The 13,403-nt window shown below is 37.3% G+C and overlaps 1 protein-coding gene across 5 annotated transcripts in view; it reads left to right on the top strand.

Annotated features, from left to right (window-relative positions):
* LOC145999772 (leucine-rich repeat-containing protein 71-like) overlaps positions 1-12,375 on the top strand; it is a 126,409-nt gene extending 114,034 nt beyond the window's left edge. For 4 of the 5 annotated variants that reach the window (XM_083137081.1, XM_083137071.1, XM_083137089.1 and 1 more), the window contains 3 exons: positions 2,967-3,155; positions 7,269-7,375; positions 12,033-12,375. In XM_083137081.1, coding sequence (XP_082993207.1) covers positions 2,967-3,155; positions 7,269-7,375; positions 12,033-12,134 — 398 coding nt within the window. In that variant the 3' untranslated portion in view covers positions 12,135-12,375. The remainder of the gene's footprint in view (positions 1-2,966; positions 3,156-7,268; positions 7,376-12,032) is intronic. The other variant, XM_083137090.1, reaches the window with a different exon arrangement.
* Positions 12,376-13,403: the final 1,028 nt, after the last annotated feature.

The raw sequence follows: 13,403 nt of genomic DNA, 5'->3' as shown, positions 1-13,403 counted from the left end.
ATAACCCATGGCACAACAGCTCGTGAGGGCCAGGAGCTACCTAAGCCGCGCGTCAGGCTAAGTTTGCAGCTGGTTTTATGTATCAATCCGCACGAGAACTGAGCTCAGAATCTTCCGTACCAGTCTTGCCTCAACCGCCGAGCTGCTTACATCGCAGACACTGAGAATATCCACAGTATTGCCAACCGCACAACACATCAAAATCCGCATGCATGTCAAGCAGAATGTATTTTTGTTTCTTTTTGTCTCCTGAAACATAACATTTTAGAAGTACTTTCGGCGCATAAATTATTTTAAAAATGTGTCATTACTTAATATAAATGCGAAATATCTTCGAAACATGAGAGCATGTGCATGGACGTGTGCAGGATTTTTTTCCAGAGGGGAAAACAAGTCACATTTTCCACCAAAAGAGTGTAGTTCCCTAAAAAAAAAAAATTGCTTAAATTTGAATTTATAGTGTTAATGCAATAATTAACACATATTATTGTGGCTAAAATGAAATTATATGTGTGAAATACATAATTATTTGGTTGACTTTCATCTTCCAGGGGGGCCACGCCCCCCCCCTTACCCCTCCCTTCCGGAAGCCCATGAGCATGTGTGTATATTTCAAGCATGCAAAAATAAAAATAAACAAAAATATAAGTAAACAACGATAGGCCCTCTTGAATTTAATGACAAATTATTGTTTTTGGTTTATAAAAAATACATTTATGAAAAACTTGGTTACTGTAAGACACACATACTTCAAGTTATACCAGCAAAAAAAAAAAGCATGATTTGTTATTGGTGATATATACAATCAGGTGCATTGTCTGCTGTTATTACTCTGGTTTCAATTTATGAATCACCACTAAACCAGGATTCAAATATTGGTCTGTCCATTTCTTGCTAATCATCCTTCCCTTTCTTTGCATGGAACAGTAAATATGCACCTTCAACAGACTTCATTGCTGCCAGTGGGTGAAACAATAAGCTTCCCCCTTTCTCGTCAGTTTCTTCAGCCCTGGCGTTGGTTTTGCATGGTGGTATATAAAAAAAATTCAATGTACACCCCCGCCCCTTCCCTCACTGAGTTAAAGCACGTCGGTCCAAATAATAAACATGTTTCTTCTTACAGGGGTATCTTTTAATACCTCGGACATTCTTTTGTCGTCAAACAACAAACGATCGTTTCCTCTTCCTAAACTCAAACCGCAAATTATTCAACACCAGGGATACAGTTCGTGAGCACATTAACAGAAAATCACCTCATGCTCTGTTTTACTTTGATCTTGTTTCTGTAAGGAGAATTAAGCATTTTAAACAACTTGCTTGATTTGAAGAGCTTTTTCCCTTCGGATGAAGCCCACAATAACACTCGCTGAACAGGAGACCTCAATTCAGCCATTCTCGTCGCTCTATATCACGATTATTAATCACAATAAACTTAGGGTTAAAATAGTGGGATGTGCAACACTGGTATCACGAATTCCACGCGCTCTGCAATGTATTCAGTCTTGCTCGACTCGCACTTGGGCTTCAGCGATTCCTCAGCGCAATACAAACTCCAGTTGGCGAATCTGCGGATCCAACTTCGTCTGCACAGTGATTGCAACCGATCAAGTCCACACCTGCTAATGGATGTATTATTTTGTCTGTATTTTACAAATTAAATAACTGTTTTCTTGCAAGTATGCAGTTGTGTCGGAATAGAAGCCGTCTCCGTGGAACTATATTCTGCGCGCACGTTTGGATGTACATATGCGAAAACCTGCTGCAAAGTTAACCTGACGCTTGGCTTACATACTGCTGGCTAGCTGACATTCAACCAATAATGGGGTGAGGTGTGGTCAGAATGACAAACACCAGTTGTTGTAGGTTTTCCATAACTGGATTACGCTACTGTTTCATAGCTCCCCAATTTCCTCACGATGGTGGGTTGCCACCAGTCCCATGCAGAGGCCAAAATCTCAGGCAGGTGAAAAGTTGTTAGTCTTCCCCCAAGATACTCGAATCTGCATGCACCCTGTAGCGAGAGCCCAAAGCTTGCACCTTAGATCACATAGTCATGGAGCAGGACATAATTATTTTTCAAGTGCGTTAATTTTAAGGCTAGTTTTCGAACCATATACTTTTGATTTGTATATCATCAAAGTGACACACTTGCTCACTTAAAGAATATGCAAAATTTTGAAATGGTTGTGTATCTGTAAGAGAATGTTTTTTTTTGTTTTTTTTTAAATATATATCTATTGTTATGGTGTCTCCTTTTGAATTGCAGACACCTGGTAACACAGATTTATTAAGAAGGTCAATGGACCATTTGGAATTTTATATGGGCACTTTATTGGAATCATTCAGAATTTCATATTGGTCCATCCTAATATACGAGGGTTAATTTTTAAGTAAGGTCTGTTTTGCAATAAAAACAAAGTAAGTAAATGTTTTTTTTAAAGAAAAAGTGAAAACGACTGTGGCGGCAGAGTTCTATGAGGAGGTTATCCAAAAACTCGTAGTTCGTTACGATAAATGTTTAATCCAGCAAGGAAATTATGTTTTTTTCAAAACCATTTACTTACTTCATTTTTAATGCAAAACGGGCCTTGCTTAAAAAATAGCCCTCACATGTTAGTTGCCATTGGTTAGATGTAGATGTGTTCATGAAGTGGCAGTGGCAAAATGAATGTATAATTGCTTCTTGAAACAGCCATTTGAGACATCTATGGCTGGTGATACAGTGAAATGTAGATTTTTAGGCAGTTTTTATCGATTCTAAGGATCAGTCGTCGTGTATGTTGCGGATAAGGATGTTTATAATATTGGAAAGTACCATGCTACCTTAGAAGGAAGTCAATTGAATATATATAAACCAATAGGAGGTAAAGATAATATTCCTAGTGTACAGAACTGCCTGTTAAGATAAGCTAAAGTGTATTTAAAATGTTTACATTTGCCACTTTCATCTCTTCCTTGCTTTTTAGTTCTTACACCTACTGCTTCAAGGAAAGACCTGTTTGATCCAAACAGCTTTTTGGCAACAGGTCAATTGGTTCTTTCCTCACTGCCAGATATCCTTCCTCAAGATCACCCATTTGCTACGGATGTGGTAGCTGAAAACAAGCAGTTAATCTGCAGTGGCAATGTAAGGCTTGCTCATCTGAATCTTGCATGTAAGTATTAAAAAAACACACTTTGCGTGTGTGCCCTAGCCTGTTCCAAAACTTCTCAAGTGCGGTGTTTGTAGATCCGTAGGCACCCAGCTGGGAGGATTACTTGATAAATTCTAACATCTTGGGAATTTTGCACCATGCTAGTGTGCACTCACGTGCATGTATGTAAGTGATAGATATCTCTGTGCAATGAAGCTACATAGGGACTATGCTGGTAGGACTTCACAGTCTCGATCTTCAGGCTCGCTGGAAGTGATGCGATCAGTAACACACTCCAGCCACCTTGCCCTCATGTACCCATTGATTAGATGCTGGGTAAGCTCCAGAGCAGTTCTCACCTGAGATCACCCACCTTAAGAACTAAACCAAGGTCCCCCATGCGGTAGTCAGGGTTTTCAAATTATTGATTTAAGGTAGTGTTGCGTGCATTTTGAAACACACTGTATTATAAACTTAAATACAGGAGGAAAAATATAATATCCACGAGGGACATATTCAAATAACATTAGAGCAAATATAGTGGAACCTCGATTTTACATTTTTCAGGGGACAAAGCTGAGAAACTTAAAATGGGGGAAAATGTAAAATCGAGGAAAATTTTATAACATTTTGCTATGTTGGGACAAGGAAGATTGAATGTATAATACGGGAAAATGTAAAATCCAAGTTCCACAGTATAACCAATTGCCTGCATGAGAAACAATGTTTATGACCACTTAACCCAGGCTCGTCCTGAATATTTTTTTCAATGAACTAAAAATATTTGGAATATACTTTGTGTTATATCTTGAAAATATAGCATTTTGTAGGTTTCGATGTTATTAACCTATACCGAAGTGTACCGAGAGGGAAGGCAGGAGATTATTTACTGAGGTGGCTATTAGAAAAAGGAATAGACATCCTAACAGCTTGGGAGTATGTACGATGGTATAACCTTGTAACAGAATATAACTTTTTCTACGCCAATGACAATATTTATAAACAAAAAGAAGGCTTGGCGATGGGAAACCCCATTTCAGGTATAGTAGCGAGCATTTTTATGCACTTCATAGAGAAGGCAGCTTTGGAAAAAACGGGAATAGGTATTAAATATTACGGGAGATATGTAGATGATATCTTGATTGTAGGAAAGGGGCTAGCACTGAACAAGGTCTTTGAGGAATTGGAAAAACAAGACGAAAGAATAAACTTCACTAGGGAAAACTTAATCGACGGAAAAATCAATTTTCTGGATCTTGGTATCTTGAAATAAGGGAATAGGATTAGAACAGGAGTACATCATAAACCCCTATCGGGGAACTTATATATTAATAAGGAATCGGCGCACCCCGAAAAAACAAAGAAAAATGTATTCCTAAACTTTTTTATTAGGGCTGGTAGACTATGCAATAGTGGAAAAGAAAAAGACAACGAAATTCGGTGGATAAGAAAAACAGGATTAAAAAACGGATATACAAATAGAGAAATAAATAAGATTGCGGGAAGAGCACAGAAAATTATTATGAAAGAAACCAAAAAAGAGGAAGGAGATCAAAAGGAGATTGAAAAAATCGAAAATGCGAAGGTAAAGTACGTTGGCATCCCTTACCATCAAATTGTCTCCGAAAAAATCGGAAAAATAACGAGATTTCGGGATCGTTTGCAGGATGAAAGCCCCAAAGAATGTGAAAAAATACTTTACCGATTATAAGAAAGGAAAGTCGACTAGGGAAATACCGGAAAAACAGAAGGGAGTTTATCGAATAGAATGTCAATGTGGGAAGGAGTACATAGGACAGACAGGTCGAAATATGGGTAAAAGATGGAGCGAACATGAAAAAGTTATAAGAGAAAAAGTTCCCAAAACAGGTCTCTCAGAACACATTTTGGAAAGCGGACATAGAATCGCAGAAAAGGAGATAATTAGAAAAGAGAACAGGAAGTTAGGAAGAAATGTGTATGAAACAGCAAATATTTGTAGAGGGGGAAGAATAATCTTAATAGGGATGGAGGAAATTTAGAAGAAGGGTGGATCAATTTCCTCAAAAAATGGGTCAAAGCCTGGAAGATTGAACCCAATATCGGTTTCCACGTCACTCTGGAAGTTATCCAAGCTGCCCGGGAAGAACGTGAATTTACGTTGGATTTGTGACGTGATAAGGGGAAATGAGAAAATAAAGGGGAGAGGAAAACATTCGTGGAGAACTGACATTCATGTAGATTAGGAAGCATAGTTGGGCAGGAATGGCCGAACCTGCACGTTGTATAGTGATACATGCAGGGTTTTTTTAGTTTTTTAACATTTTAAACATGAGAATAGGTTTATTGTGAAAGTTTTTTTTTTAGTGAACGACGAGCTTTTTATATACCTCTAGGGCGAGGATATAATATTTTAAAATTTATCCACACCAACCCTTGTCCACAATCCTTATATTACATTTCGACGTGGTACTATGCTAAGTACCTAGTTTTTTCATACGAACCTGAAGAAGGGGATAGTTAATCTCCGAAACGTCGTTCTACAGAAAGAAAAATAGGAACAACATACTCACATACGTAAGTACAGTTTTTAACGTATTTTTTTATATCTTGAAAATCTAACTTTAATCATTATCAAACAGAAATTTCAGTTCGGAACAATGGGAAGAGAATCTCATTGCGAGCAATCAACTAATCACATGAAAGCACTTGTACAGTGCAACAGGCAATTACATTACCAAATGCCTATAGCCTGCTTGCATTTTCTTTCAGCTCTTCCTGCCAGAGGAAAAGGAATGTACGAGGGTGAATCATATATAAACAGGAATTTATTTTTCATAATTTATTGAAACAAAATACAAATACAAAACAAATGCATTACTTTTCTATATAGCTCCCTGCAACTGAAATGCACTTTTACCAGCGCAAACCAGAGAGTTTGACAATCCCAATTTTTCAGAAAGTCGACGGACGTGTGCACAGCCAGTTGCACACACTCCTGCATCATCCTCAAAATGCTTACCTCCCAGTACTTCTTTTAGTCGCCTAAACAAACAAGTGGTAGTCACAGGGGGATAAGTCTGGACTGTATGGAGGATGTTCAAGTGGTATCCAATGAATTTCCTCCAGTTTGTAACATATTGCATCAGGTGTGTGAGGTCTGGCATTGTCATGGAGCAGCAGGACATTTCTGATGGGTGTGCCATGTCGTTTTGTCCAATAAGCAGCCTTATCACTTTCCAGAGTTGATTTTTCGGTAGCCCAAGTTGTCATGAATGATTGCATGAGCACTACCATAGCTTATGCCCACTGCAGATCATCTTCAATAAGGTCCTGAACAGCCTGAATATTTTCCTGAGTGACTATTGTCCTTGGCCACCATTGATGTCTTTCATTTTCGAGTTTTTCTCGTCCTTGCCCCAAAAATGTTGTGCCATTCATAAACCCGAGTCTTTGAAAGGGTGGACTCCCCAAACTGTGCTCGAAGTCTCGTCAAAATTTCAGCCGGTTGTATCCCTTCTTTTGTAAGAAATTTGATAATGATGTATTGCATAACGGATGGGTGTACCTCTTCCTCACTCATCATGCTACTGACTGATGTGGAGAGTTGACAAGGACTCCAGGGAGGCAACAGACTCTACACATCCCCACCATCATCACCTCAAGGCCACAGGGCTGTACCACACTTTCCCTGGCTGTGCAAAAGAAATTCCCATTTATATTTGATTCACCCTTATATTGTTAAGAAATCTGACACATACCATTGTAAAGGACAACTTAAAACTGCAATTGGAATGATATTCAATTGCATTAAATTCAAAAGTACTATATTTTAATACAGTTTTTACAGTTGGTATATTTACGTAGTAACGGGTACATACATTGCAAGTTATTTCACAACTGTTTTCTCCTGACAGTTTCAATTTTTATCCATCCCCCCCCCCCCATCTCCCTCAGTAATAACAATAAGAAACTGACTATGCCTCCCGGTCTTGACATGAACCTCTACAGATATATTATTATACACTATATACAATATTTACGTATAAACAGTACATAGATTATTTTATAAAATAACAAAGTTTCATGTGGTGTATCAAACCAAACATTGCCTTTTTAGCATATCACTTGAAAGTGAATGTATTTTCATTTTAGATAACAAAATTAGTGATGATGCAGTTTCAGCATTTTTGGATGTTTTACAATATCAAGAAATGCAGACTCTTTCACCAAATAAAGGACTGGTTCATCTTTCACTACAGGTAAGATGATTATTTTAAACAGCTCAGTGAAAAAAATCTCTACAGTACCACAGTTGTAAACTTGCTCAAAAATATTTTGTCACTTGGCTACAGGGTTGTGCACAAAAGTTGAAAATTTTTAACAAGTCAAAGCCAGGTACTTCCAAAGATGTAATGGTTCATGGAAAGTACAATTGAACTCCGATTTTATATCCCAGGATGTCCCAATAGAACAAAATGGTATAATTTTTCCCCCAATTTTCAGTTTAAGTTTTTCTCCTTGGTTCCCTGAAAAATATAAAATTGAAGTTCCACTGCATTATTGTGACAAAGAGATGTGTCCATGAAATTTTTTTGTACAAAGTGATCTCCTACTAAAAGTATATTTATTATACATTGGCACATGAGTTTAAATACAAAGGGACCATGCTTGAACCCAAACCCCAGTACATTGCCTAAGTTCAGTTGCTAGAGAATGTAGATGCTGTGAGAGTGGCAATTAGCATAGCCCCTGCAAGTCAACAAGAAGATCTGCAGAGGAACTGGAGATAACAACATTAAGTATGTTCTCCATTTCAGCCCAGGGTGATAAGGTAGAAAGGCTGAAATTTGTTGTAACTTGGTCTTACGGATTAAAACCATTAAGGCTTGGCTGATGCCAGTGAAGCTGTTTCCGAAATTTTCTGTACTTAGGAAAAACTGCTATGAAATTCCAAATCTGAAAAATTACATGTGCTTAGAAAATCTTCTAGAGCATTCAAGTGCATTTTCTGTGAATTCCTTACACTGTTCTCTAGATACAGTGATACCTCGATTTTGTGTCTTTCAGGGGGACCAAATTGAAAGAACTTAAAATGCAAAAAATTTTTATAGCATTGATATATTTGGACCATCCATATTGAATGTATAATGCTGGAAAATGTAAAACAGAGGAACGTAAAATCGGGGTTCCACTGCAATCACAATAGCTTAATAGGCTTATGTATCTACAGAACTATTGTGAATAACTAGATAACAGCAGAAGGAAACCACACAAAGATGCATGTGAATGCTCTAAAAGGAATTCTAAGCATACATGTAATTTTTCAGATTTTGGAATATAGAGGTTTTTCGCAAAAGACAAAATTTCAAAAACATCTTCACTGGTGTCGGCCAAAGTTCAGATGGGACTTATTTACTTCTAAATGGCATGGTTAATAAACAGAATACCATATTTTAGGCTCCCAAACGCCCATAACACTTTCATGGAGAAAAAGTGAGCCTTTTCAAACTGCAGCATAATTAGACAAAACGGTCCATGATAATCACTACTTGTCCATGTTGTTCCTTCTGTCAGAAACCACACACACACTATTGGAATTTGAGCTTCCACATTGTGCATAATTACCAAAGATATGTATCTGCAAGCAGTACTGAAAATGATAATTTCCCTTGAAGAGGTGGTGAGACAAAATAGTGATCATGCTAAACGTCTCCTCCAGTAAAACAAATGTCCATATGTTTGTGTTTACAAATTATTAAAGTTTGAACACTTGTACGAGATAATACAGATAGAAATGTAACTATAAATGGTTCATCATTTAGTGCACTATGCTGTAGATAACACTACTGTTCGCCATAGAACAACTCCTCTGTGGTCCTTGCATGAAGCATATATAATGTCTGTTTTTGGATATGCAGCCAATGCACACTTGTTGCAAACTTAAGACATGAAGTTTTGCATAAAATCAATAGAAAATAAATAAAATTGAATTTCTAGTCACTTAATTTTCCAGTACCCATATAACAAACCTGCAATGCAAAAATTTTCCAAAATCCCACTACAAGACACCCATCCCAAATGCTCTCTCTTCTATAGGTTTTCACACTTTTACAATAACCTATCCCCAAATTTTGACGTTTTCTTTTCTGAACACAGTTTCCAACAATCATTAACAAGGTGTACATTTTTCCTGTGCCATATTTTGTTGTTTTTGCTGTTGTTACAATTGCTACACTATTGGTATAAAATGATCATTTTGTGCTGTATCTGAAATTAAAAGTCTTTAAAAAAATTAAAAATCAATTTTCAAAATCATTATATGTATCTTATTTTATACATACATCCACAGAATAAAGATACTAATACAGATCAACACAGTCAGATCAATATGTATATATAGGGGTGTTTCATAATCTAGCAGGTGGTTTTGCATTTGGACAAAGTTGCCTAGCTGAATCACACTAAAGGACAAACTGTCCTCCCCGATGGTGCAGTAGTAGTGTCATTGCCTTGCAATGAAGGGGTCCTGGGTTCGTTACCCAGTGGAGGGCACAGTGGTTTCGGTCTGTAGGTCCAGTCCCTATTAGGCTTACTGTGCATAAAGTGGACTTAAAACTACCAAATCAATAACCAAAGGACAATCAAGTCACATATCAGCTGAATAATTTAAAATAAAGGCAGTTGAGCATGACACTAATCAGAAAACCTTCATCTGCCAAAGCAATAAAGAATGTGTAAAGGAAGTTGGCTTCTGGAAATCTAAGAGGGTGGCTCAAAAAGTCACTTAACACCCCCGATACAAGGCCACTGCCACCAACATGGAATTGGTGATGATGACCAATCGTTATCATGCCAAGGGGTAACCAAATTGACGCCACCCACGCAGTTGGTGGCCATCTTGAATTCAACTTCAGAATTTTAAATGGGAAGGCGGTGATATGATATATCAAATCAGGCTAGAATTTCACGAGAAATGCAATGGTGAAGGTTTTTTCGACGTATCTTTAACCAGTAAAAAGTTATGACTGAATTCTTGTACAAATTTGCTCCTTTTCGAGGTGTTAGAAAAATGCCTTAAAATTTGTTTAGCGCATCGAGATCAACGTGATGTCTAGGGAGAGAAGTTCGCATGCCATTGCACACAATTTTAATCAGATACATCCACGAAGAGCTACGCATTATGAATGGTCGTCGCGAACAATTTACAGTGTGACTCTTCCATTGAATTAAAAGTCCTTCACAGTGACAAGGCTAATGTTTATGTTCATAAACAGAATATGCGACCCTTGTCATCTGATAATATAACTTTGGACAGAAACTGCTTCACAACGTTCCCACAGTGTTCTGGTGTTCCTCCCTATTGAAAAAAAAAATCTGTAAAACCCTCTTCCATAAGCACGGATGAAGAAACCTGTTTATTTAACAAATCCAAGTAGCCTTAAGCATTTAAGGTTCCGTTGATGAAAAATTGACTAACCAATCGTGTTCCACACAGCATGACACACCATTAACTTACCAGCAATAACCATTCAGCTTTGGTCTGTCGAAAATGGGTTATCAGATAAAAAGCATCGAATATTCTGTTTATGAACTTCCTTATGAACATAAACATTAGCCTTGTCACTGTGAAGGACTTTTAATTCAATGGAAGCATCACACTGTAAATTGTTCGCGACAACCATTCATAATGCGCAACTCTTCGTGGATGCATCCGATTAAAATCGTGTGCAATGGCATGCAAATTTCTCTCCCTAGACATCACTCTGATCTTGATGCATTACCGATGCGCTAAACAAATTTTAAGGCATTTTTTTAACACCTCAAAAAGGAGCAAATTGGTACTACTGGTTAAAGATATGTCGAAAAAACCTTCACCATTTCTCGTGAAATTCTAGCCTGTTTTGATATATCATATCACCCCCTTCCCATTTAAAATTCTGAAGTTGAATTCAAGATGGCAGACATCAAGATGGCCGCCGACTGCGCGGGTGGCGTCAATGTGGTTCCCCTTTGGCCTGGCAACGATTGGTCATCACCATTTCCACGTTGCACGTTGCAGTGGCCTTGTACCGAGGGTGTTAAGTGACTTTTTGAGCCACCCTGTACATCCATATATAAGGATGATGCATGACGTATTAGCCCTGTCTAGTTTGCTGCACTTTTTTGACATTACGTGTAGTGCAGGGGAATCCCAATATCAGGCTGGTGGAAGGAAAATGTGTTTAATTAAGTTGATGCTGTACGCAAGAATAACCGTATTAATGTTCAGAAGATTCAACAAATGCCTGCCTGCTGCTTTCAGTGTTCATTTGATTGGTTAGCACATACCATATGACCATACTCCACTCTACACCAATCCAACAAATGGTGCTGACACCATGCACTTTTGTAACCCACTAGATATGTCAGTGTAAAGAGTCAAAAAGTGCAGTGAACTAGACAGTGCTATTAAATTAAATTAATGCTGCTGCTTCAAAGTGTACTGAATTATGAATTGAGAAAATCTGTGCAAAACTGTGACCTCGCATTCTGTATCAATATCTTCCCAACTGAAGTATTAAATCATCCTCAAGCTTTACTATGTAAGCTATGTCTAAGCCAGTTATACTTCAAATTAGTGTTGAAGTAGGCATGCTACAAATGGGAATAGAGGAATTGAATGAACATGCCATTTCGTTCTGTAATTTCAGTTCTTCTGTGTATGGGATTTTACTCTCAATTGTACGGAAATTGTTTATTCTAATTCAATGAACAATTTTTTTATTTTGGACTGTACATTAAGTTCCACTACAGTAGTTACATCAATAAAACAGCATTTCATTTAAAACAGTTACCTGCTAACTTATCCATTGTTGTGTTAAAAATAGCATTTTTTTGTGCAAGAAGAGTGAATCTAAAGATTTTTTTTACTTTCAGGGTAATGCTATTTCACCCACTAGCGACACATTCTTAAAGTTAAAGGACATGCTTGAAACTAAGCAAACAAAAGGGGTTGACCTGCCTACTGCTTCCTCCTAAAATGTCAGCTAGTGTAGGAAGAGTAAAGTCATGATTGATACATTAAACAATGCATCATTTATATGCAATAGTGGAATATATTTTCAACTTGTATTTTTTTATCGGTGTCAGAATTAACCTGCTGGCATTCTACATTAATTACTCATTGTTAATTAATTTGGTTCCTATTTGGTAGGTTCCTATTTGTTCATTGCTAGTGTAGCTAATGTAAGGGAAAGGCTATAAATATGGTTACTTTAAGAATAAAGTTTCTCTTGTTTCATTTTATGTTTAAGCTCGGTTACAGTCCAAGAGTAAACTAATATATTAAATCTGGACTAAGTGTAAAGTCAATTTGTCATTAGCAAACATTACAACATTAAATGTTCCACTTCAAATTACCAGTTGGTCTGAATCTTAAGCCAGACTGTTTCTATACATGTGTTGTACAATAAACACAATCCAGTTAGGGCTGCAAGTCAACTAAAGGCCGAATCACATGGAACCAGATATCCAGTAGGAATGCTCTAGTTGGCGCTGAACTGCCTGCTTGACCGGAAGTAATGACTGCCTGCTTGACTGGTTTTGAGGAACAGGCCATGTTCTAATTGCTACTGGCTTTCATCGACTGGATTCTGTGGAACAGCCAATCAAAGCAAAGTTTGGCCATGTGAAGATAATCTGCGAGTTTGGCAAATAAGTTTTTTTGTCTGTGGTTTCTGAGTGCTGGCTGTTTTTGTTCGTTTCTCGATAATAAAAAAAAGTAGAGGGATGACGTGCAGTGCATTTGTGTTCAGTTCATTAATATTTAGGTATTTATACAAAACGATGAGATGTGTACGTGACAAATATGATTAGCTGAAAGTGAAAATCCTTATTATTACAAGTGTTTGATATTATTAGTTGAAGAATAATATCATTATCTTTTTTGAATCCTGTGAATCTCATGTATGAATAATGAATAGGCACACACAAGTTCATTAAAAAGCTTGTTCATTATGCATTGATTACAATATTTTTTCGAGCCAATTTCTAGTCTATAGTTTTTTTTTTTAATTTTTAATAAAAGCACAAAGCAGTAATTCTCTTACAACATTCTACAAATTGCTCGTCCGTCGTTACATATTGGCTGCTCTGCGCAATGTCTTATGGGAACAAAAGTCTATCGACAAGCACGGTAACAAGTATTGTGCGAGGCGAAAAGTATCAGATTGGTAGTCAGTCCAGCACCAAGTAGGGCATTTCTACTGGAAATCCAGTTCAGTGTGATTTGGGCTTAAGTGTAATACA

Source organism: Lepisma saccharinum, chromosome 1 (assembly GCF_977018435.1).
Source record: "Lepisma saccharinum chromosome 1, izLepSacc3.1, whole genome shotgun sequence".
NCBI lineage: Eukaryota > Metazoa > Arthropoda > Insecta > Zygentoma > Lepismatidae > Lepisma > Lepisma saccharinum.
The sequence above is the reverse complement of the archived record's forward strand: the minus strand, read 5'-3'. Positions and strand labels throughout refer to the sequence as shown.